Below are 26,557 nucleotides of genomic sequence, written 5' to 3'. Positions count from 1 at the left end.
TACATAGTTCCCTGAAAGTGTCAACACGGGTAGACAGGGTGGTGAAGAAGGCGTATGGCATGCTTGCCTTCATCAGCCGAGGCATTGAGTACAAGAGTTGGGACGTCATGTTACAGTTGTACATAATGTTGGTTAGGCCACACTTGGAGTACTGTGTGCAGTTCTGGTCGCCACACTACAGGAAAGATGTGATTAAGCTAGAGAGGGTGCAGAAAAGATTCACAAGGATGTTGCCTGGTTTGGAGGGCTTGAGTTATAAAGAGAGATTGGATAGGCTGGGTCTGTTTTCCCTGGAGCGAAGGAGACTGAGAGGGGACATGATAGAGGTATATAAAATTGAGAGGCATTGATGGGGTAGATAGCCAGAGTCTGTTTCCCATGGTAAGGGTGACTAAAACTAGAGGGCATAGATTTATGGTGAGAGGGAGGAGGTGTAAAGGGGATCAAAGGGGTAAATATTTTACACAAAGAATAGTGGGTATCTGGAATGAGCTGCCAGAGGAGGTGGTGGAGGCAGGAACAGTAGCAACATTTAAGAGGCATCTGGACAAGTACTTGAATGAGCAAGGCATAGAGGGATATGGAATTAATGCAGGTAGGTGGGATTAGTATAGGTTGGCATTATGGTCGGCATGGACGCAGTGGGTCGAAGGGCCTGTTTCTGTGCTGTTCGACTCTATGCGGTGGATCTGGAGTCGCATAGAATCAGTGTGGTTGACTCGGAAATGCCCTTTGAAATGGCTTAGCAAGCCACTCAGTTGTATCAAACTGCTACGAAGTCTAAGGAAAGGAATGAAACCGGACAGACCAACCTTCTCTTGCTGGATCAAAATCCTGGAACTCCTGTCGGAACAACACTGTTGGTGTATCTCAAGGACAGTAGTGGTTCAAGAAGGCATGTTCCCTATGAACATTGGAAATTGGAGCAGAAGTAGGCCATTCGGCCCCTTGAGTCTGCTCTGCCTTTCAATAAGATCATGGCTGATCTGTTTGCATTTCAAATTCAACACTCCCATCTACCCTTGATAACCTTTGATTCCCTTGCCGGACAAGAATCTATCTACCTACGCCTTAAAAATATTCAATGACCCTGCCTCCACCACCTTCTGAAGCAGAGTTCCAAAGTTGCACAACCCTCAGAGAAAAAAAAAATTCCTCATCTCAGTCACAAAAAGGTGACCCCTAGTTCTGGACTCGCCCTCAAGAGGAAACATCCTTTCCATATCCACCTTGTCAAGACTGTTCAGGATCTTGCATACTTCAATCAAGTCTCCCCTCACTCTTCTAAACGCCAGTGAAAACAAACCTAGTCTGTCCAACCTTTCCTCATAAGGTACACGCTCATTCCAGGTATCAATATGGTAACAATTCTAGACTCTGTAATGGTGGAATGGCGAAACGCTTCTGTCAGCTTTGAGGTGATGTTCCCATACACCTGCTGCCCTTGTCCTTCGAAGTGGTGGCAGTTTTGGGTTTGGGAAGTTGCTACTGAAGAAGCCTTGGTGAGTTGCTGACGTGCATCCTTTAGATAGTGCACACTACAGACATGGTGGAGCAGGGGGATATTTAGGCTAGTGGATGAGACTAATCCAGTGAGATTAGGCCAGTCAAGTGGACTACTTGGTCTTGGACGTCGATGAGCTTCATGTGTGGCAGCTACATCCATTCAGGCAAGCGGAGAGTATTCCAGCATGCTCCTGTCATGTGCCTTGTAGGTAGCAGGGAGGCTTTCGTGCAGGGTTGTCCAACCTTCTCGCATGGAGGGGGGGCCATATTATAAGTTTTGTCATGCACGGAGGCTGGGAGACAATTTCGGAAAGCCAAGGGCATGAAAAATTTGACTAATCAAAACAACAACAAATGTACATTTTTGTGAAGAAGCTTTTAATGAAAAGACTAATTTACTGACTTACTTTCCCATCACTATTTAATAAGATACCTGGCATTTTCTGCTTGCACAAGTAGTCAATGTTTGTCTGCACACTTGTACTGATGCAGAGTATTCCGGACACATGTCCATATGTCAGGATTGATCTTGATCACTCTCCCCCTCACCCTGTGTGTGCCCACTCCTCTTTCTCTCCCCCTCTCTCTGTGCCCGCCCCCTTTCTCTCAGTGCCTGCTCCTCCTCTTCCCTCTCTCTGTGCCCGCCTTTCCCTCTGTGTCTGCCCCCTCTATTTCTGTGACCATCCCTCTTTCGCCCTCCCTCTCTCTCCCTCCCCCTCATTCTGTGCCAGCTCTCTCTTTCGCTCACGCTCTTTGTCTGTCTCTCTGTGCCCACCCCCACCTGCACCCACTGTTCTCTTCCCCACCCCCCGCTCTCCTCCTCCTTGCCCCTGCTCCCCTCCCCCGCTGCTCCTCCCATTCTCCCCGCCCCGCTATCCCCCTTTTTTAAAAAGGCTTTTTAAAAATAAGCTCGTTGGCTCCCCCAGGAAATCCCCGAAGTTGGGAACCAGCCGTTCCCGATGTCTGCACCTGTCAGCTGTGAAACTGACTTTTTTTTTTTAAAAAGCCAGTCTGCAAGAAGAAGCCAGTGGAAAATTTCTCGCCTCAGACCCCTGGCGAGGATGAGGAATGGCCAGGTACAGTTTACAGCCACAGGCCGGATGGAAACCTTTGCTGGGCTGGAGCCTGACTCATGGCTGTATGTTGGACAACACTGCTTTTGTAGGTCAGGAGGTGAGCTACTCCCCCAGAATACTGAGCCTCTGACCTCCTGTTAGTAGCCATGACATTTGTGGCTAGTCAATGGTGACCCCCTTATCCAGGATGTTAATGGTGGGGGGGGTCTCAGTGATGATAATACCATTAAATTTCATGGGAAGGTGATTAAGCTCTCTTTTGCTGGAGAAGATTCATGTCTGGCAGTTATGTGGCGGAAATGTTATGTTCCACTGACAAGCTCAAGCCTGCATATTATCCGGGTCCTGCAGCATGTGGGAATGGACTGCTTCATTATTTGAGGTAATTGCAAGTGGAGCTGAACATTGCGATCATCAAACAGCTGCACTTCTGGCCAACTGATGGAGGGAAGGTCATTGAAGTAGTTGAAGATCAGTGGGCCTGGGACACTGTCCTGCCGAATACTTGCAGTGAGTTCCGGGGGCTGATGTGATTGTCCTTCACCAACCACAAACTTCTTCCTTTGTACTTAATGTCACTCCAGTTGCTGTCATTCTCAGTTCACTCCTGCAATTCAGCTCTTAGTCATTTACGGCACAGAAGGAGGCTATTCGGCCCATTGAGTCCATGCCAGCTCTCTGTACAGCAATCCAGTCAGTCCCGTTTCCCTGCTTGATCCCCATAGCCCTGCAAGTTTATTTCCTTTTAGTGGCCATCCGATTTCTTTTTGAAATCATTGATTATCTCCGTTTCCACCAGCCTCATGTGCAGCAAGTTCCAGGTCATTACCACTCGTTGCATTTTTTTTTTTAAAGATCTTCCTCACATTTCCCCCTCCGTCACTTGCCCAAAACCTTCAATTTGTGCCCCCTCGTCCAAGTACCATCAGTAGATGGGATCAGTTTTACCTTGTCTAACTTATCTGATCCTGTCAATATCTCGTCCAACTCTATCAAATCTCCCCTTAATCTCCTTTGCTCCAGGGAGAACAATCCCAGCTTTTCTAACCTAAACTTAAGCTAAAATCCCCCATCTCTGGAAGCATTCTAGTAAATCTCGTCTACATTCTCTCAAGGACCCGCACATCCTTCCTAAAGTATGCTCCTATTGAAAGTATAATGGGTATTTTGTGTCCCATGTAGAGACCAAATGTATGATCAGGTCTAGAGCTGATGTTGCTGTTAAGAACAAAGAACATTACAGCACAGGAACAGGCCCTTCGGCCCTCCAAGCCTGCGCCGATCCAGATCCTCTATCTAAACATGTCGCCTATTTTCTAAGGGTCTGTATCTCTTTTCTTCCTGCCCATTCATGTATCTGTCTAGATACATCTTAAAAGACGCCATCGTGCCCGCATCTACCACCTCCGCTGGCAACGCGTTCCAGGCACCCACCACCCTCTGCGTAAAGAACTTTCCACGCATATCCCCCCTAAACTTTTCCCCTTTCACTTTGAACTCGTGTCCTCTAGTAATTGAATCCCCCACTCTGGGGAAAAAGCCTCTTGCTATCCACCCTGTCTATACCTCTCATGATTTTGTACACCTCAATCAGGTCCCCCCTCAACCTCCGTCTTTCTAATGAAAATAATCCTAATCTACTCAACCTCTCTTCATAGCTAGCGCCCTCCATACCAGGCAACATCCTGGTGAACCTCCTCTGCACCCTCTCCAAAGCATCCACATCCTTTTGGTAATGTGGCGACCAGAACTGCACGCAGTATTCCAAATGTGGCCGAACCAAAGTCCTATACAACTGTAACATGACCTGCCAACTCTTGTACTCAATACCCCGTCCGATGAAGGAAAGCACGCCGTATGCCTTCTTGACCACTCTATTTACCTGCGTTGCCACCTTCAGGGAACAGTGGACCTGAACACCCAAATCTCTCTGGACATCAATTTTCCCCAGGACTTTTCCATTTACTGTATAGTTCACTCTTGAATTGGATCTTCCAAAATGCATCACCTCGCATTTGCCCTGATTGAACTCCATCTGCCATTTCTCTGCCCAACTCTCCAATCTATCTATATTCTGCTGTATTTTCTGACAGTCCCCTTCACTATCTGCTACTCCACCAATCTTAGTGTCGTCTGTCGTTGGCAGAACTCAAACTGAGCATCAGTGAGGAGGTTATTGGTGATTAAGTGTCGCTTGATAGCGCTGTTGATATGTTGCCTTCCATCACTTTACCAATGATTGGAAGTAGTCTGAGTGATTATTGGCCAGATAGGATTTGTCCTGCTTTTTATGTACAGGACACACTTGGGGAATTTCCTATATTGTTGGATGCCAGTATTGTACTAGAATAGCTTCACTACAGCTGGGATGTTGTCGGGATCTGTCGCCTGTCCAATTTTCCAATGTCACGTGGAATTAATCGAATTCGCTGAAAACTGCTATCTATGGGTCGGGCAGGGGGTCCTTAGAAGGAGGCCAAGAGGACTGTCGACTCTGCAGTCATCGTCAGCCAGAAGTGCTAACACTTCAATCTTGTCTTGTACTCATGTTGGACTGCAGCATCGCTGAGAATAGGGATGTTTATAGAGCTACTTGTCCACAACTGCTCACGACTGGATGTGCCAGGATTTCAGAACTTGAACCAGAAGTTTGGTTAAAGTGTATTTACTGATTAAAGTTATACGAAACCTTTACAGCAAGATAACTTCAGATTAATTCTGTATGCTTTTGCAAGCTTTATGATAAAATTTACCGTAGTGACCTTTTTACAAATGGATTATAGATAAGGATACAGAAGAGAGCAACCAGAGTGGGGGAGTGGAGGGATTGGATAGTGAGCAATTATATGTAGGCATTTTCGCACTGAATTTGTATTCAAATTAATATTTAATTCAAATGCATATTTGATGTCTTTAAGAAAGTAACATTGAGATACAGTATGGGAATAATTTGAGACCTGGCACGTGATCAGTGTAGCACAGTGGCTTTCAAACTACTAAGATTGAAATTTTTCATATTACTGACCCTTCCCCTCTAAATTATAAAGCTATATAATATGAAAGTACTGCAGGCAAAGTGTGTTTTAATAATGCTTTTAACAAAAGTGATATCTATCCAACAAATATTTGTGAGATGGATCAATTTGTTTCTCACTGCAGAGTCTGTCTATCCTTGGCAGAAGCACAGGGAGAGCAGAGCATGGACAAAGCACTAGGGGAGCAGGGGGAGCACATGAACACGGGGAGCAGAGCGTGCCTCCGGCCTCCACTCTTTCAATTACTCTTGACCACAAGGCCAAAGTAATTGCACTATAAAGTAACTGCATTATGAGGTTTTCTTTTATGCTTTGGTTAAGTAGAACTCAGTGCTGTGCCCTGATTTCATCACGACACAAATGCTACTACATTATTTAAAGGGTCAGGTGTTTTCCTGTTTAAACAGAGGCTTTGCTCAGTTGGAGATGTGAAGAGACATGTGCAATCGAACATTGCTGTATAGATTAAATCTAGTAGACATTTTGAATAAGTGGCCGAACCAACTACTACTTGTTTACAAATCAGTGCTCAATGAATTTGAAAGGTATGTTCTCTGTCTCATTCCTAGCAAGTAACAGGTTCTCATTAGGTGGACTGTGTTACCAGTATTGTGTTCTCCCATTTGCTCTCTCCTTAGCCCTGAATGCTGACAAAATGTTAGAAACATAGAAAACTAGGAGCAGGAGTAGGCCATTTGGCCATTCAATACGATTATGGCTGATCATCCAAACTCAGTACCCTGTTCCCACTTTCTCCCCATATCCCTTTAGACCTAAGAACTATATCTAACTCTTTCTTGAATATATTTAATGATTTAGCCTCAACTGCTTTCTGTGGTAAAGAATTCCACGTTCTGGGTGAAGAAATCACTCCTCATCTCGGTCCTAAATGGCTTACCCCTTATCCTTGGACTGTGACCTCTGGTTCTGGACTCCCCTGCCATTGGGAACATCCTTCCTGCGTTTAGTCTGTCCAGTCCTGTTAGAATTTAGTAGGTTTCTATGAGATCCCCTCTCATTCTTCTAAACTCTAGCGAACACAAGCCTAATCGACCCAATTTCTCTTCATACCATCCCAGGAATCAGTCTGGTGAACCTTCACTGCACTCTCTCCATAGCAAGAACATCCTTCCTCAGATAAGGAGACCAAAACTGCACACACTACTCCAGATGTGGTCTCATCAAGGCCTTGTATTATTGCAGCAAGACATTCTTGCTCCTGTACTCTAATCCTCTTGCTATGAAGGCCAACATACCATTTGCCTTCTTAGCTGCCTGCTGCACCTGCATGCTTACTTTCAGTGACTGGTGTACAAGGACACCCAGGTGTCACTGCACCTCCCCCTTTCCCAATCTATTGCCGTTCAGATAATCTGCCTTTCTGTTTTTGCCTCCAAAGTGAATAACCTCACATTTATCCACATTATATTGCATCTGCCATATATTTGCCCACTCACTCGACCTGTCCAAATCACGCTGGAGCTTCTCTGCATCCTCCTCACAGCTCCCACTCAGCTTTGTGTCGTCTGATATGGAATCAGAATTTGTTTGGCACTGCACAACTGGTTTGGTGTCAAGCAATGTTACTGGTCTTCTGAAGACTGCTTCTCGCTTGGTAAATTGCTTCATGTGACTTTGTTCCTTTACTATAATGTATAATTATCAGCGGTGAAACTGGCAAATAGTTTGTTTTACCTAATTGTACAGGAAGGGGTGTTATGCAAACATCAGCTTTGCCTGGCAATGCATGAAAGTCCTGACTCCATGGTCTTGTGATATCTAGAATAGGTTGTTTTTTTCTTTGTGAAGTTTTCTAATTTTTTGTGTGAATGAATCATTTACTTCCACTCCTGGCTTTTTTAAAAAAATCACAAAACTAAAGTAAATTTTCTTTGAAATACTTTGCCATTCCACAAGCTTAAGATATTCTTGAACTAAAAGCTATTGAATAGTTCAGTAATTGCTTTGGAGTAATCAGTAATAGAGAATGTTGAGAACAGACAAAATGTTTTTTACGAGGATTTTTGTAATTTTAAAGTTGCAAATAGATTTTATTAAGGGATTTCTTGAGAGGGGCATACAGTGATCTGTTAAGCTGATTGCATAGGTTAAACTGTACTGTTTTGTTTTAAGGGAAAAAACAGGATACTGATGAAGCTGGTGGTGATGTCAGCACAGAAGAGGATGGTAATAGCAAGGTAAATACAAAATTTACTGCCTTTATGTGGTGATCAGCAGGACAATGTAAAGTATTAAGAATTGGGGGGCTTCCAGATGTCCAGTTAAGCCTGCTTTTAAAAAGGATGTTTCCTGTAGTGATGTTTCAAGATGCCATGTAATGTAGAATCTGAGGGTATGCTGAATTTGTGATGAAGGATTTATAGTAATTTAATTTCATGGTAAAATGTATGTAAATTTATTGTGTAAAATGTGACTGGGGTACATTATATTTTTATAGGTTCTCAAACTAAGCATTTGAGAAGTCTGACACTTTTATTCAGATTTCTTTTTTTTCCTTTCCCATTCTGAAGGCATTGGCTCTCAAGCTGCAGTTCCACAGGTTCGGGAAGTCTTCCAGTATATGTGGCCATCCTTCTTAGAAATATACAGCAACGAAAGAGGACATTCAGTCCATCATACCTGTGTTGGCTCTTTGAAAGAACTATCCAGTTAATCCCACACTCTCTGGCTTTTTCCAAACTGCCTTGGAAGTTTTTCCTTTTCAGTTATATATCCAATTCTCTTTTGAAAGTTACTGTTGAATCTGCTTCTGCCACCTTTACAGATAGTGCATTCCAGATGATCATAACTCGCTAGATAAATAATTCTTATCTTCCCTCTAGTTCTTTTGTCAAATATCAGTGTTCGCTGATTATCGACCCTCCTGCCAGTAGCAACAGTTTCTCCTTATCTACTCTCAAAACCCTTCATAATTTTGTACGTTTATTAAATCCCCCTTTAACCTTCTGCCGTATGGAGAATAATCCCAATTTCTCTTAAGTTTGCCATATAACTGAAGTCTCTAATAAAATTCTAGTAAATCTCTTCTGTACCCTCTCCAAGGCCTTGACGTCTTTCCTAAAGTGTGGTGTATAGAATTGGGCACAATGCTCCAGTTGAGGCTGAACTGTGTTTTATAAAAAAAAATTACTCCTTCCTTGCTTTTGTACAGTATAAAGCCAATGATCCCCATGGGCTTTTTTTCTACAAAGTGATGACTGACAACGCAGCCGGCAGCTGATGTCATCAGACTGTGCCAAAATGCGCACATGCGCAGATTGGCTCATACTCTCTGCGCATGCGCTGCGTTCCTCATTGCCAGGACTGGTTGGCGCATGCGCGGATGACGTCATCACCTAATGTGGGGAGAGAGTGGGGGACGCAGGGAGAGAGCTTGGTGGTGCGCTCCCCGCCCCGCTCGCTCTCACCCCACATCCGCCCACCCGCGCTCTCTCCCCAGCCTGCCCGCCTGCTCCCTCTGGCCATTGTGTCCTGCCATGTGTTTAGGTTGTCTTCGTGTGATTATTTGAGCAGCGTCATCTTTAGTCCAGGTAGCTGCCTTACGTCGCAGACTGTGACGTTTTAGTGGCACAGGTGGCATTTGCACATGTGCCACTGCAGCGTCACCTAGTGGTTGCGTTGTCAGCAAACTCGGCCTTACAAAGTGATTACTGACAACGCAGCCGGCAGTTTACGTCATCCGACTGCGCGCAGATTTGTTCCTACCCTCTGCGCATGTGCTGCGTTCCGCAGTGCCAGGACTGGTTGGTGCATGCACAGATGATGTCATCGCGTAATGCGGGCAGATGGTGGAAGATCTGGACCGGAGAGAGCAGGGGTGGGGGTAAGAGAGGGTTTGGGGAGCGGGAGAGAGCAGGGGTGGGGGTAAGAGAGGGTTTGGGGAGCGGGGAGAGAGCAGGGGTGGGGGGAGAGAGCAGGGGTGGGGGTAAGAGAGGGTTTGGGGAGCGGGAGAGAGCAGGGGTGGGGGTAAGAGAGGGTTTGGGGAGCGGGGAGAGAGCAGGGGTGGGGGGAGAGAGCAGGGGTGGGGGGAGAGGGGGTCTGGGGAGCGGGGGAGAGCATGGCCTAAGACCTTGCTGGTGGCGGGTGCGCTCTCCTCCACCCCGCCCGCTCCAGATCCCCGCCACCTGCCCGCTCACTCACCTCCCCCGACCGCTGACCCGCTCGCTCCCTCCCCTCCCCGCTCACTCCCTCCCCTCCCGCCATTGTGTGCTGCCATGTGTTTAGGTTGCCATCATGTGATTATTTGAGCAGCGCCATCTTTAGTCCAGGCAGCTGCCTTATGTCGCAGACTGTGATGTTTTCGTGGCACAGGCTGCATTTGCGCATGTGCCATTGCAGCGCCACCTAGTGGTGGCATTATCTGCAAACGCAGCCTTTTTCTAACAGCTTTATCAACTTGGCCTGCTGCCTTTCATGTGTGATCCGCATAGTGATTCTTGGTACTATTTTGCCGTGGAGGGCATTAAACTGAAACTAATTCTGCTTTGTCCAACATCAATATATGTACACTTTTTTGTGAAGATTACTGGAAGAGCAGAATTGGAAAACCTGGCAGATTCTGCACACCGTCCCCTTTCCTGGGCCCTGAATTGAATAACACCAGCCAGCTATTGCCCTGGCTGTCATCAATTAGCCCACCATGGACTAGTATGGCTTAGTAATATATTTTTACCTTTACTCTAGCTCATCAGGTGTGCTGCAGTTTTTATTTTTTTTTTAAATTGTATTGGCAAATCTCCTATGATATTTATGGTAAGTCATATGTGCTGTTAGCCAGGATATTTATACCCTGCAATACTCAGTGTATTGTGTACTTCAGATGGAGCTGTTTTTCAGAGTTTAATGGCTTTTTGGTGACGGAAGTTTGCAGGTTCATGGCTAATTACAAAGTAGTTATAAATTTTCAGGCCAAGTTTTAAAAAACACAACATGAAATCATTGCCTGTCTTTTTGTCACTTTGTGATGCACTCAAATCATGAGAAAGATGAGGTGATTAGTGGGATGGCTTAGTGTGGTGAAGCCAGTTGATTGTAAAGTAAAAACCTAGGATTGTGTCTATTTAAATTTTGTTTCTTGCAAACATTGCCGAGCTCTTGCTAGCACTGTGGTATGGTAGCATATTTTTTTCAGGAGGCAGGACAAAGGAAAATGCTTAAGATTGGGCGTATTGATGGCAACCATAGAGGCAGTTGCGGCACAAAGAGATTTTGGGGTTGAAGAGAAAACCAGATTTTTGTTCAATAATTATTGTTAATTTTAACATTGTAATGTTGAATATAGACTTAGATTTATAATTACATAAGAACATAAGAAATAGGATCAGGAGGAGGCCATACAGCCCCTCGAGTCTGCTCCGGCATTCAGTAAGATCATGGCTGATCTTTGCCCTCAACTCCACTTTCTCGTCCAATCCCCATATCCCTTGATTCCCTTTGAGTCCAAAAATCTATTGATACCAACCTTGAATATACTCTGAGCATCCAAAGCTCTCAGGGATAGAGAATTCCAAAGATTCACAACCCTCTGAGATGAAGAAATTTCTCCTCATCTCAGTCCTTAATTGCCAACCCCTTATCCTGAGACTTTGTCTCCAAGTTCCAGACATTGCAAATGTCATTTCGTTGTTTAAGAAGATTGGGAGAGAGAAACCAGCCAGGAGAAACAATCTCTCAACATCTGTCAAGCCCTCTCAAAATCTTGTGTTTCAATCTGAGCAACTCATTCTAAATTCCAGGGAGTATAGGCCCATTCCAGTCTCTCTCCTCATACAGTAACTCCCTCATCCCAGGAATCAATCTGTGAACCTTTGTTGCACCCCTGCTAAGGCAAGTATGTCCTCCCTTGGATATGGAGACCAAAACTGTACACAGTACTCCAGGTGTGTTCTCACCAAAGCCCTGTACAATTGCAGCAAGACTTCTTACTTTTGTACTTCAACTCCCTTGCAATAATGGGCGGCGCAGTGGTTAGCACCGCAGCCTCACAGCTCCAGGGACCCGGGTTCGATTCTGGGTACTGCCTGTGCGGAGTTTGCAAGTTCTCCCTGTGACCGCGTGGGTTTTCGCTGGGTGCTCCGGTTTCCTCCCACAGCCAAAGACTTGCAGGTGATAGGTAAATTGGCAGTTGTAAATTGCCCCTAGTGTAGGTAGGTGGTAGGGAATATGGGATTACTGTAGGGTTGGTATAAATGGGTGGTTGTTGGTCGGCACAGACTCGGTGGGCCATAGGGCCTGTTTCAGTGCTGTATCTCTAAAAAAAAAATAAAATAAATGAAAAATAAAAATAAAGCCAAGTGGCCTCTTGCTGTGCCTTAAACTTTCTATGATTCTAAAGGCCAACATACCATTTGGCTTCCTATTTGCTTGCTGTACCTGCATGTTAACTTTGTTTCTTGTATAAGGACTCCCAAATCCAACATGAACACCAACATTTAATAGTTTCTCAATTTTTAAAATAAAATTAAATGTTAAAATCATGTTTTAAAATTTTTAAATCCAGTTAAAGCACTTTTTGGCTGTATAGAGTTGAAATGGGACTTTTTGTGCTGCGTAATTTTGTATTTATGACCTGGTATTGAATTGCTAAACTATGCAGTTAAAAGCCTTCCAACTTTTAAGAGAAACAGTTCTGTAAAACTAAATTTGTCTTGGTGAAACATCGTAATCTTTCTAAGCTCGCTTGGTTTGGGAATTGTGTTGCTAGATTGGAAATTTGCTGATGTCATTCCATTGTTTAAGACGATTGGGAGAGAGAAACCAGGTAACTACAAGCTTGCCCGTTTAATGTCAGTTTTGGGGAAACTATTGGAACCTATCATGAGGGATAAAGTGACTGAGCACTTGAACAAATATGAGCTGAATAGAGAAAGCCAACATGGGTTTATGAGTAAGCCATTTCTGACTAAGAGTATCTATGGATGGTTATCTATATGGGCTTCCTGAAGGCATTCAATAAGGTTCCACACAATAGATTATCAGCAAACATCGAGAGTGCACAGAACTGGAGGTAGCCTTTTGACTTGGGTTGGAAATTCATAGGGAGGTAGGAGACCAGAGTGGGGTTAAAGTATTGGCACTCTGGCAGAATGAGATGCTCCCCAGGGTCCTTTTCTGGGTCTCAAAATTTTACCAGGTTTAGTGATGACTTGGACTCTCTATTTCGTCATCCAAGTTTGCAGAGTACACAAGCTAGGAGGGACAATAAGTAGTGTAGGAAATTGCAGAAGGGCATAGACAGATGAAGTGATTGAGCAAAACTATGGCAAACGGAGTTTAATGTGGGCAAGTATGAGATTTTTTGCATTGAAACCAAGAAAGATAAATTAAAGTATTTTCTAAATGGAGAAACTAGGAACTGGAGAGAAGCCAAGTGGTTTGGGAGTCCAAGTACACAAATCATTAAAAGCTAGTAGACAATGACGAGCTATCAAACTCTTTAATGGACTGTTGGCCTTCATCTCAAGGGGGCTAGAATACAAAGGAGAGATATTGATTCATATGAGTGTAGAAGGTTGAAGGCTAATCTGATGTGTTTAAAATGTTAAAAGGTTTTAATAGGGTAGATGGGGTGAAGCTGTTTCCTCTGGGTAGGGGGCATGATAAAATTAGAGCTAAGCTATTCAGGGGCAAAAATCAGGAAGCACTTTTTCAAACAAGGGTAGTAGAAATAAGAAACTCATTCTGCCAAAAAGTTATGAATGCTAGGACAACTGGAGCTTTCAAGACTGAGATCAATGGATTTTGGTTGGGCAGAGCCAAATCAGCTAAATGGAATTGAGGTGCAGATCAGCCATGATCTAATCGAATGGCAGAGTAGACTTGAGGACTTAATGACCTATTCCTGTTCCGATTAAAAAACAAAAGACTGAAGCTGTGTGAAGGCATGGGAATGATGCATGTGCGTTATATGCTAATTGTGCCTAAAGTGTGCATAGGTCAACTTAAATTTTGCATGATATTGAGAAGTATAAATAAATGTCTTGTAACAGATGGAAGCTGATATAGATGCAATCCAGAGTGATTCTCAGGACACAAGTGATCAAGATGGAATAGAGGAGCAAAAGATCAGCGAAACTAAGGAAATGGATAAAAATGGTGATTCAGTCAGTAGACAGTTGCCTGCGAGTGCAGATGAACCTGGTGCTAAAACTCTGGATGTCGGGGAGCCAGAAGACCAGGTACATAAGTAGCTGGCATTCAGAAAACGACCGAAAGCATTTCAGCAATTGATAGTCATGCAACATTTCCAGAATAGAACAGGATTTCTGCTTGGAAACAATATTCTGTGAAAAGTATAGCCATATGCTGTAGGATTTGTTCCAGTGCATTAGTTTGACCTGCCTATGAGCATGTACTAATCACTAAAATCATTAGTCATGTTCAAGTAAATGCATGTGAATGGGTTTCTTACAATACTGAGTATACAACGAAGTGTTCCTTCACCTCATTCTAAATTTGAAATCTCTCTTTCATTGGGTCTTCAATAAACTGAGGTCTCGAGTTTTTATTTTTAAATGATTTTTAGATTCAGTATCTGATATGAATAAATTGTAAACATGTGATTATATACAGAGTAAGGAAGGCAGGCGCATGATGCAAGTTAGTATCTTAAATGACTGTCACAACTACAGAAAATAGACTCTCTTGTTTTCGATAACCTCCAGCTTAACGTGTCTCTGGAATTGAAAGTACATGTAATGATTCATAGTTTGAGATTGTACTCTCTTTATGTCAGTGCAGATCTATGCTAACAGCCTGAGATGATGTGAAGTCAGAGAGGCAGTCAGCTGACATGTAGCTTCAAATTAATTTTAGGGACAGAATCAGTCCTGAGTGTGAATTAGTTGAGAGCACAAGGTTGCAGAAGGAGAATAGTAAAGAGCAATTCTAGCAATTTGGCAGTGATAACCGCACTCTGGCTGCAGTGTGCATCATCTGCGAGATGCACTGCAGCAACTCTCAAAGGCTTCTTTGATGCTACCTTCCAAATCCAGTACTTCTGCTGCTTAGAAAAACAAGGGCAGCAAACACATGATAAAAACAAGAAGTGCTGGAAATCCTCAGCAGATCTGGCTGCATCTGTGGAGAGAGAGAGAGAAGCAGAGTTAATGTTTCAGGTCTGTGACCTTTCTTCAGAACTCAAGGTATGCATGGTAACGCCACTCCATTTGTTCCACTACAAGTCACACACCATCCTGACTTGGAAATCTATCATCATTCCTTCTTCATCTCTGGGTCAAAATCCTGGAACTCCCTACCTGTCAGTACTGTGGATGTACCTACACTATATGGAACTGCAGCAGTTCAAGAAGATAGCTCACTACCACCTTCTCAAGGGCCCTTGGGGTTGGGGAATAAATTCTGGCCTTGCCAGCGATGCTCATGTCTCATGAACAACGATTAAAAGAAAATGGGAATATGGTTCAAAAATATAGTTCGCATGTTAGGAGGCATAATAAGTTATGTAGATGGAACAAGAAGTTGCAGAAGTACATAAACAGACTAAGTGAAGTTATCCACTTTGTATCAGACAAGGACAAGTTGGAATATTTTCCTAATGGTGAGAGACGAGGAGCTGTGAAGAAGCAAAGGGGTACTTTTTGCATACTTTTCATACCTGTGCACTAGTTTTTAGTAATTAAGAAGACTAATGAAATTTCTGTCCTTTATCTCAAGAGAGTTGGAATATAAATGAGGAAGTGATGCTTCAGTTATATGCAGCCTCTGTTGGACCCCATCTTGAATACTGCATCAGTTTTGGACACTGACCCTCGAAAAGATGTTATCCTTGGACGTGATATAGTGCAGATCCACTAGAATTATAGCAGGATTTAAACTGTTAAGTTAGGAGGACAGGTTGCAACAACTTGGTTTGTATTTCCTTGAGTACAGAAGGTTGAAGGGTGATCTAATGGAGGTGTTTAAAATTATAAAAGGGATTCAATAGAGTAGATACAGTGAAGCTCTTTCCTCTGATGGGGAATCCAGAATAAAGAGCATCATTTTAAAATTACAGCTTGGCCATTTAAGGAGTGAAATCATGAAGCTGTCTTGTGAATTAAGGATAGTGGAAATTTGGAATTCTCTTCCCTTAAAGAAAGGATAATGGATTAATTGAAATGTTTAATATAGAGATCGCATGGATTTTTGTTAGATGGAAGAATTGAGGGATAAGGAGTGAAGACAGATAATTGGAGACTAGGTACAGGTAAACCATGATCTAATAGAATGGCAAAACAGACTTGAGGGACTGAACAGCCTACTTCTGTTCCTGTGTTTCCATACATTCAAAGCTTGATCTGCAGGCATTTCACAGTAAGTGCACCTAATTATATTGAAAGACCATGAGTTAAATGCTACCTTTGACTTGTCAGGTATCAAGTGTACAGCCTTAATTTTGAGCAGTATCGTAGAATTAAAGAATTAAAATTGATAATATTTACATGACTTCTGACAAGTTGGATTTAATAACTGCTTCAGTTTTACCATTAATAGTTGAGTAAAATTATTTCCACCTGTAATGCTGCTCAAATTGGAAAATCAAAAGGGCATTTTGAGATTCAGGCTACTCTACAACAGACTGTTCAGTTTATTTTATTTAGTATGCTTGTTGCTTGAACAAGGAAAGTGGAATAGCTGCACAGATGATATGGCAAACATCAATAACATCTAACTGCTGTGAAGTAACTTGAGGTGGACTGTTGGAACTTTCTCCTTGGCTTATGGTTCAAATGGGTCATATTGTATCAATCTGTAGTACCATTTTGTTAAATACTAGTGCTCGTTGCTGCTAAGATTGTAAGAGTGGACTGCAGTCTGAAGATTTTAAAAAAGATTTTTATAATCTGAGTATGAAATGCTTTGAGCAGTTTGAAATATGAATTGTGGTTTACATTATTTATTCAGGCAGAGGAAGAAAATGAAGAGCTTGTTCTTGAAGAAGTGGATGTCCTTTTGCCTGAAGAGGTAAACATTTCAATTTGGCTTGGGTTTTTTATCTGTCCTTTCCACGAATTTTCTCCTTTCATCCTCCTGACAGTGTTGACTTCTTGCTGAGAGTACAGTTCCTGGGTATTATTTTATATCTCACCCAAATGGGCTCAACTACCAATGGTGGACAAGGGAGATGTGTAGCATGCTAATGACGAATGACTGGATGGTGTGGACTGGGACATGCGACTAAACATTACAGAAGTAGGCTAGGATAAAGCACCGGACACATTTGTAAACCACTATTATGGGATTCAATTCAGTGTTTTGGGGCATGGGGTGGGGTGGGGTGGGGGCCTGAAGATGTCAGTGAAGATCAAGGTGATTGAGCATTACCTGTGCAGGACTGGATGTGGTGGTGGTTTACTTTTGGATGGAGGCCAATGAGGAGGCTGGTGGAGATACGAAAGGATGAATAGAGGTTTTAGTGACAGTGCGGTAAATACAGAGCACTGCAATGATAATGGAAGTGGTAGTAAGTAATCTTGATGGATAGGATGTGGGGTTTGAAGATTTATTAGGAGTTGAACAGGATACTGTTGTTCTGCATGTAGGTTTTGCTTGAGCAGTCAGACACATTTAATTCTAGCAAGGTTCATTGGATAGTGATCAAGAATGGGAACCTTGGCAGATCCTTCCACTTGTATTTCCCTGGCAGAGATTGACTAGCTTGACGCATCTTCCTCATCCACTGGATAGTCTTGTTGAGCCATGGGGGATGAACTTATGCATCGTGAACAATTTTTAAAAAAATTTCACTGTTAGTAGAATTGCACTGTTGTGCAATTTTCTCAGTTTAAACTTACAAAAGTAAACCTAAATTTTTAATCGATCTGGCATATATAGCAGGAGTTTAAATGTTAAATATGTTTTTGGCATCGTTTCTGGAGTTGTGCAATTACATGTCTTCATTTGGTCTTGGACACTTGTTTTAGGTATTTTAGACCTGTACTTCTAACATGTGGTTTAATGTAATATTTGTTGGTTCTAAAAAAAAACTGTTCTGCTATGCACAAGTCTGTTCAGTTTTGAAATATTTGTAGAAAATTAATTGTACATTATCTTTAGTCATTCTGAATTCTATAATTTTTTTTTTTAAAGGACAAGGCTTGGACAAGAAACTTTTTTTTAAAAACCCTTGTCTTGCAAATCCAGTTGATAGGTGGTTTCTTGCATGGCAGTAAACTTCAAAATAATTTGTGCGTAAAGAAGTATCTTTTCATTGGTTAGAATTCTCTCCCTACCCCTGGTTAGTAGTGCTGTTCATGCTTGGGAAATGCTTGCATTGGCACTGAATGTGCTCTAATACTATTGCCTGATTTGGCTTTAATGTATTTGTCAAGGCAGTGTTAGTAAGATTTTTCTTCCACCTGCCCACACTCTTTTTTTTTTCCTCCCCCCATTCTCCCTCCCCAACCCTGTTGCTCTAACAAGAGTTCAGCTCACTCACTTAAAAACTGGATGTCAAAACCTGAGACATTCCTGGTCTGTATTACTGAATTGCACATTATAAGCTTTGCATTTCCCAATTGAACTATGTGGTAGTAGTCAGAGGTCTTATTAGTCAGTTGGTACCTGTTTTTGATTCTGAATTCGGGACTTACCAGATCAAAACTGACCTCTTTAAACGATCTCATATTTCCAGCTTCATTTTCCCTTCCAAGTGGTTCAATAACTTTTTAGAACTGTACTTTCACCCATGACCTGTTACTACCCTGTTGTTGCACTCGAGATCAAATCTGACCGATTCAAACTTGAAACTCCAGATTTGCATAGCATTTACCAATTTTCTCTTCTACCACCTTCAGTTAAGTATTCTGATTTATTGCTGTTAGAGTCAGAAGGGCTTCATTCTGAGTTCCAAATTGTGTTTTGTTTTAAATCTAATGCAACATTCATTCAGTATATTGGAGCACTCTGAAAGTTGGGTTTCATCTTAATTGTATTTGTCTAAATGTGAAAAGTTGTTAAATTCAAGATATGCATTTTTTTAAAATGTCTTAAACAGATATTTCAGGAAGCAGAAGAGGATGAGAATGAAAAAGGTATGTAAAGGTTGTCACTGCCTTTGCAAAGTTTGTATCTTCCCTTCAGTGTACTTTTGTAACTTGCACTATATTTTGATTTTGTTAGAAGTAGATGAAGGTTGGAAAGCCATTACAAGGCACTAGATGTAACATAAAATAGAATTAAGACCTCCTGTTTTGGGGAAAGTTTATTTACTGTGGAGATTTTTTACAACTCCAAATGTGACTTGTAAAAAGGTGCAATGAGTAGACTTGCCAGTTACTGTAGTGCATGTATGAATATGCACAACACAAATCGAGTGGTAATGATTTTTTTCCACTAAACTACCAAATGCCTTATTTATATCTGCCTAATTTTATGTCCTGAATGAAACAGTTTATTTTTCCTCATAGAAGTAAAAGTCTGTACATCCTCCTTTTGTAGTGACTTATAAAACAATGTCAAGTTAATAGAGCTCCCTTAAACAAATGGGAGAACTGTGGATTATTTTGTGTATTTTTTGGTAGATTGCTACTGGAGCATTTTTTTCAGAATATGAATTTTACTTTTATGAAATTGACCTTTAATTCTATAATTCTGATCTGTTTCCACACTTGCGAAAATGCATGATTCTTTCTGTTGATTGTGATGTGCATTTCCTTTACTTGCACTACTAAAATTGGTAGGCTAGAATCTGAAGGGTAGAGATTCTGATTTTTATAGTATACACAGCTGGTACAATGAAACAACATAAATGAAGGCAATCCCTACGAACATTGCTCTGCTTTGCTTTGAAACTGTGGAGGACTGAACACAATGTAGATGTAACTTTGCGGGGGAAAGATGTACTGTTGAAGACCGTTACTGCTGTTTGATTTAGACAGTACATGAAAAGAGATGTTGGTTTTGCCGAAGACTTTCATCCTGAGCAGTTTGGTACCTGTTCTCCATAATATGTGATAAGAAGATGAATGGGTGGATTCTGAGATGTGGTACATAAGAGTATGGAATTATTTTGAAGATGGTTAAAACCCTTCACAATCTGGATGAATACAGTGGAGAACATGACTTGCATGGACCGTATCATCAGATGGATTTTACCAGAAATTTGAGATGCTCAAATCAGAGGACCTTGGTGGACAATTGAACTTTGTTGAAGCGATGAATACAAATAAAAACAGACCTTGGCTGGAAAAAGACAGATTCCATTATGTAGAAAGATTGCCATTGGGATTCGTGCAACAAAGAATAACACCTCAGGCTGTTTGTATTGCCACTGAAGACTTTGTATTAAAGGTATTGCACATAACAACTTTGTCACTGAGGAATTCAGATTCACTTGCACCTTATAGTTTTCTAACCTTCTTTTAATTTAGGTAAATTGTATTTCTTTTTAATATCAATGATAAGGTCACCTTCTAGGTAAAAGTTTTGACATTTAAACCTGTATTTTGCCATGTTTATTCCTGTTAAATCCCTCAGATGTAGATGATATAGATGACGATTCTCGTGAAGTGTCTAAATCTCTACCTTCAGAGCAAGGCCTTACAGAAGCTGAACAAACGTTTCAAGATGAAACTGAACCCAATGCATCTTTGAAACAAGTGGATGACGATAATATTTCAGTCACAATTCAAGCAGAAGATGCCATTACATTGGACTTCGATGGTGATGATCTCTTGGAAACAGGTAAAACCCTGAAAACTCCAGAATGTGAGAATAAAACCAAAGCTGAAAAGGAGTCCCAGTCCCAGGAGGATGTGAAGGGAGAAGTCAAAAATGACGGTAAGAAAGAGAAAAACCATAAGGAAGGAAGAAAAGAGGAGGGGACAAAAGCAGAGTCAACAAAGAAGGAAACCAGAGAAGGGTCCAGAAAAGCTGAAGCTGGAGATAAAGAGAAAGATTCTTCAAAGAAAGGCCCCTCATCTTCTGGGGCATCCAATCAAGCAAAGAGGTTTGTTTTTCTATGTCAATTTATGATACTGAATACCAACAGTAAGATTGGTCTTCATTTGTGAGTAATCATGGTTCTTAATCTGAGACCTAACAAGCCAATGTATGTTACAATTCTTTTTAAGAGATTTAACATGTTGCTTTTTAAAAAAAAACCCAGATGCAAGACTGACTTTGCTTGCATTTTTTGATATGTAATTTTTTTCCTTTGCTCACAGCTATTCACTTTTTTGAGGTTTTTTTTGTTGAAAATTTACAAGATTTTAAAAAAAACCCTTGTGTTGATCCTGAACAATCAACACATCCATGTGAAATATTCACAATCAAGTAAGGAGAATTCTCACGTATGGAATCAAAGCAACCACTCCTGATTACTGGGGAAGATTGTGATTTGCTCACTGAATAGAATTGGCACAAATCTAGATCTTCATTCAGCTTTGGAAAGTCAATGCAAGAGTCGATTTTGGAACTATTCTGTTCAAATATAGGCCACGTTGGCTTTTGGTACCTTTTGTGGCTAGAGATCCTTTTATAATTTTTTAATTTCGTGATATCTTTTAATTTTTGTGGTTTTTAGGGGGAAAAATGCATTGTTTTGTGTTCATAAATATGTCTAGTAGTACTTTGAAAAATTGGTTCTACTTATTTGAATATTTGGATTTGCTTTTTTTCTAACATTGTTTTATGTTCATAGTTCAAGTAAGGAATCGAAAGATAAGACTGCTTCTAAAGATGAAAAAGGTAAGACCAGACTTACCCATGACCCTTCAGAATATGTTGTAAATGTAACTTGACAATTTGTTTCAAATGTTGGAAATTTCATGATACAGTGTTATATACAACTTGCATTTATATAGCAACTTAAACATTGTATAACACAGGAGAGGTTATCAAACACAATCTGACAGAACCACATAGATAGTAAGACAGGTGACCAAAATCTTGGTCAAGAAGCTCAGGGAGGGATTCTCAGAGCTTAGTGTCTCGGCAGCTGAAGGCACAGCTGCCAGTGGCGAAGCAAAGAAAATCAGGGATACTCAAGAGGCCAGAATCAGAGGAGTGCAGAGATCTCAGAGGGTTGTAGGCCTGGAGAAGATTACAGAGATAGGGAGAGGTGAGGGAATGAGGGATTTGAAAAAATGAGATTTCAAAAATCAAGGTATTGCTGACCGGAGCCAATGTAGATCATTGAGCACGGGTGATGGGTGAATGTAATCTGCAGTTCACAGGTTTCAAAAATACATTGTGAGATTGGCACTCTGAATATATTCAAATAATTTAGTGAAATGATTGATGGCAGTGGTTTTATTTTTCATCCGTACCCTAGGCGGTGTTAATAGCAGTACTGGGAGTAGCAGTGGCAGCACTAGCAGTTCATCCAAGAACCTGTGGATTAGTGGCTTGTCTTCAAATACTAAAGCAGCTGATCTGAAGAACCTGTTCAGTAAATATGGCAAGGTATGTGTTAGTTTTTTGTGTTCTACTATGAATTGTGAAATGTATATTAAAGTTTTTAAGTCATATTAATGCACACTCATGATGTATATTGTATGCATTTTGTCTTAGGTTCTGAGTGCGAAAGTAGTAACCAATGCACGCAGTCCTGGTGCTCGATGTTATGGATTTGTAACTATGTCTTCAAGTGCAGAAGTGTCTCGGTGTATTTCCCACCTTCATCGCACTGAGCTACATGGACAGCAGATTTCTGTTGAAAAAGTAACTATTTATAATGTTCATGTTGCCTAGGATTAAGTGAGTAGGTGATAATGCCACATTTTTACAAGCAGAATGAGAGGTTACATCAGCATGTCCTTCCAAAGTACCAATAAATTTGAAATTAATATGGACAGGCTTTAATTTAAAAAATTACCAGTCATTACTGAAGTTTCTAATTATAAAGCTGAGCACCTTTTCCTGATTGTGCACAGTCCATTCTAGTGTTTTATTACTGTAAAAGGCACGATAAATACTTAAAAACATTTGACTTCAGCACACACACTCAAATGTTTGAACTGATGGGCTATTTGGAATGGAGTCAGTAGAGGATGCTAATAGAAAGGGAATAACAAAAACTGTAGCAGGAGGCATTGATGTAGATAATGTACAAAACTAGGGATAAGAGAGAAGACAGTTTCAGTAGGGCCTAGTAGTAAGTCAAATAAGTTATTAAATGGAATGATGAGTTGATATCTTACTGCAGAAGTGTATTTTAAACTGTTGTAAGCAGTCTGATGCAACTTAGTGGACAATCTTTTAGAGTGTTTTTTTTAAAAACTTTTAATCTGCATCAGTATACAACCAGGGATCAGCTGTGGTAAAATATATAAAGCAAGACAGACGTTATTCTGTTTTTTAAGTGTGTACGTTTATCTCTGAACCAGTTTGCTTGTGATATAATTTATAGTGATGCTCATTAGTCTATATTGATGTGTACAAGTCTCTGGATTTATAAATATTTAACAATTGGATTCACAAAACTACTAGAATGTTCTAAATGAGCTATGCCTCAGAGTTCATAGTGGGTGAGAGGGTTTTTATATTCAGTTTATTATCTTTAAACAGTTTTGCCTGCACCCCCTTTTTTCTGCATTAAGACTCATAGGGTTACTGATAAGCTATTCTGAAGTAAATGCGCAACACAGTGTTGTTGTTGACCCCAGTTTGAAAGATTCCCAGTTGCTCAGTTGCAATATTGAGCTGTACAGACCAGGAAACTTTCAGGTTCCATACCTCCTGGTACTAAAAATGATTTTGTGAAGGTAGCTAGCGGTGGCATCACTGTAATTGGTGTTGGTGTAATTGAGAAAAGTCACCTGATCTAGGAATCACGTATGAATATCTGGTGAAGACCACATCAAGCTCGTCTGTGATGCTCCTCACAGTGGAATAATTTGCTAACGCCCATAGTCAAGGCTGGAATTGGGGAAATGAAGTCCTTTACTCAAATGATTGTATCCATTAGAATTGTGGTCTCAGCAAAAGAAAAATCCACGAACACCTACTTGATAGGGATATGGTTCTGTTAAGTGTGAGGAACAAGGGCATACTTCTAATAATTCTTGAATCTCTTTATATGAAAATGTCATGCATCAGATCATAGGAATACATAGCAAGGGTTGGGGGAGAGGAGAAGCATCAAGGAGGATTAGTTGCATTGAACAGGAAAGAGGGAAATGAACAGTCAGTACTACTTCCTTTTGTCCTTTCTGAATGAGTTAAATCCAGTGCTGAAATGCTGCTGCTTATTTCAGTGGTGGCATGCAACTCCGGTACTTTAAATGGAGCTATAAGAATAGACTGCATGTTTGAAATGGTGAAAAACTTAAGAGAAAATAGGTGTCTCATTAATTTCAGCAAATATTCTGAAGAAATTAGAGCACTGCATGTTCTGCAGATCAAATTATTTTTAAATATTACTGTGGCATGTTTTTACCAAACCAAAGGCATTTCTCTGTATTTATCTGTTATGATAAATAGTATGAAAGGATAAAATGCTACACAGTTGAAATACACTTTGTTTGATTCTTGTATACTGGAGATTGACTGACTTGTTTATATACAATTATTAGACAATCTCCACAGAGTTAGTACCAAGTGCAGTTTTCAGGTGAAACAGCAGGCGTAGAGGCTGGGGTGTAATTGGAGCAGGATGAGCACATGTAATTTCGTCCTCATTTGAAGTCATACATTTGATCCTTATCTTTATATTTCCATTTGTCCACATTGAGCATGGAAACTACCTGTATGAGCAGAAGTAGACATATGGCCCATTGAGCCTGCTGCACCATTTACTACGATCATGGATGATCTTGGGCTTCAATTCCACTTTCCTGCCCACTCCCCATCTTCCTTGTTACCCTGCGAGACCAGAAATATATCTATCCCCGCCTTAAATGTATTCGATGATGGAGGATCCACAACCCTCTGGGGTAGAGAATTCCAAAGATTTGCAACCCTTTGTGTGTATTAATTTCTCCTCATCTCAGTCCTGAATGATTGGCTGTGTACAAAATCATGAGAGGTATAGACAGGGTGGATAGCAAGAAGCTTTTTCCCAGAGTGGGGGATTCAATTGCTAGGGGTCACGAGTTCAAAGTGAGAGGGGAAAAGTTTAGGGGGGATATGCGTGGAAAGTTCTTTACGCAGAGGGTGGTGGGTGCCTGGAACGCGTTGCCAGCAGAGGTGGTAGACGCGGGCACGATAGCGTCTTTTGAAATGTATCTAGACAGATACATGAATGGGCAGGAAGCAAAGAGATACAGACCCTTAGAAAATAGGCGTCATGTTTAGATAGAGGATCTGGATCGGCGCAGGCTTGGAGGGCCGAAGGGCCTGTTCCTGTGCTGTAATTTTCTTTGTTCTTTGTTCTTATCCTGAGACTGTGTCCCCACCTTCTAGGTTCCCTGACCAGTGGAAACAAACTCTCAGCTTCTAGCGCATCAAGCCCTTTCAGAATCTTGTACGTCTCAATTAGATTGCCTCTCATTCTTAACTCCAGAAATATAGGCCCAATTTACTCAGCCTCTCATCATAGGACAACCCCCTCATCCCAGGGACCAATTTAGTAAATCTTAGCTGCACTACCTCCAGTGCAAGTATATCCTTTCTTAAATGTGGAGACCAAAACTGCACAAAGTTTTCCAGGTGCAGTCTCACCAAAGCCCTGTACAATCTTAGTAAGACTTCTTTAATCCCGTACTCCAATAAAGGTCAACATGCCATTTGCCTTCCTAATAGCCTGCTGTACCTGCATGTTAGCTTTGTGCATTCCTTGTACGAGTACCCCCCAAGTCTCTGAACATTAAGACTTAACAGTTTCACACCTTTTGAAAAATATTCTGCTTTTCTATTTTTATGACCAAAGTGAACAAATTCACACTTCCCCACATTATACTCTATTTGCCATCTTGTTGCCCACTTACTTAACCTATCTATATCTCTTTGCAGCCTCTCTATGTCCTCCCTGCAGCTTACCTTTCCACCGAGCTTTGTATCATCAGCAAACTTAGATACATTGCTCTGTCGCTTCATGCAAGTCGTTAATATAAGCATGTGAATAGCTGAGGCCCCAGCACTGATCCTTGCTGCACCCCACTATTCACTACCTGCCAACTTGAAAATGCCTTATTTATGCCACTCTCTCTGCTTGCTGTCTGTTAACCAATCCTCTATCCACGCTAATCGATTACCTCCAACACCGTGAACCCTTATCTTACCTATTAATCTTTTATGTGGCACCTTATCGACTGTCTTTTGAAAATCCAGGCATACTACATCTACTGGTTCCCCTTTATCTACCCTACTTTTTACATCCTCAAAAACTCTAATAAACTTGTCATGTTGTAATTATACCCTCCTGCCAGTTGTGGTGGTTTGCAGTGCCACAACTGGGCATGATGTATTTGCAGCTTGGCAAGTTTACATGAGCAATTTCCATTATAAATGTGATGGTTAGAATTTATAATGGAGGAATTTTATAGGAAGTGCCTACAGGCACAATATTTTTATAATGTATTATAGATACATAGCTATTTTGAAAATGTTTACTCTCAAGTCAAGGAATGTTGATGCTCAAAATGAGAATACCAGTGTACTAATCCGAGAGGCTGCCAGTCACGTAGTTGTGTTTTTTATTTAGTTTTCTGGGAAAGGGCATTGTCACATCTAAGGATTGGGTCTAATTTTTAGAATGGAAACAACCAATTTGGCCATTACTCCTGAAAAGCTTTTTCTTTTGGTCTTGTGTCTGTTTAGGTTAAAAATGATCCTTTTAAAAAAGAATCCACAACAAAAGATGGAACTGGGAAGACGGGTTCAAGCAGAACTGGCAGTGATAAAAAGAGTTCGACAAGTGGAAGATCAAGTAGCAAGTAAGTAAATGGTGGCTAATGGTCTAGAAATATGAAAAGAAGGCTGCTTTGAACTTATTTCTTTTTCCAACGAACTTTCTTCCCTCCCCATTTTTCGCTT

At 41.3% G+C, this 26,557-nt stretch overlaps 1 protein-coding gene across 2 annotated transcripts in view; it reads left to right on the top strand.

Moving 5' to 3' along the window:
- sltm (SAFB-like, transcription modulator) overlaps positions 1–26,557 on the top strand; it is a 48,830-nt gene that overhangs the window by 5,494 nt on the left and 16,779 nt on the right. Inside the window, exons 3-11 of one of the 2 annotated variants that reach the window (XM_068017902.1) lie at positions 7,751–7,815; positions 13,627–13,815; positions 16,544–16,603; positions 18,636–18,672; positions 20,117–20,588; positions 21,282–21,328; positions 21,915–22,045; positions 22,154–22,303; positions 26,342–26,457. In XM_068017902.1, the coding sequence (XP_067874003.1) occupies positions 7,751–7,815; positions 13,627–13,815; positions 16,544–16,603; positions 18,636–18,672; positions 20,117–20,588; positions 21,282–21,328; positions 21,915–22,045; positions 22,154–22,303; positions 26,342–26,457 (1,267 nt within the window). The remainder of the gene's footprint in view (positions 1–7,750; positions 7,816–13,626; positions 13,816–16,543; positions 16,604–18,635; positions 18,673–20,116; positions 20,589–21,281; positions 21,329–21,914; positions 22,046–22,153; positions 22,304–26,341; positions 26,458–26,557) is intronic. The other variant, XM_068017903.1, reaches the window with a different exon arrangement.

Source organism: Heterodontus francisci, chromosome 38 (genome assembly GCF_036365525.1).
Source record: "Heterodontus francisci isolate sHetFra1 chromosome 38, sHetFra1.hap1, whole genome shotgun sequence".
Lineage (NCBI taxonomy): Eukaryota > Metazoa > Chordata > Chondrichthyes > Heterodontiformes > Heterodontidae > Heterodontus > Heterodontus francisci.
The sequence above is the reverse complement of the archived record's forward strand: the minus strand, read 5'-3'. Positions and strand labels throughout refer to the sequence as shown.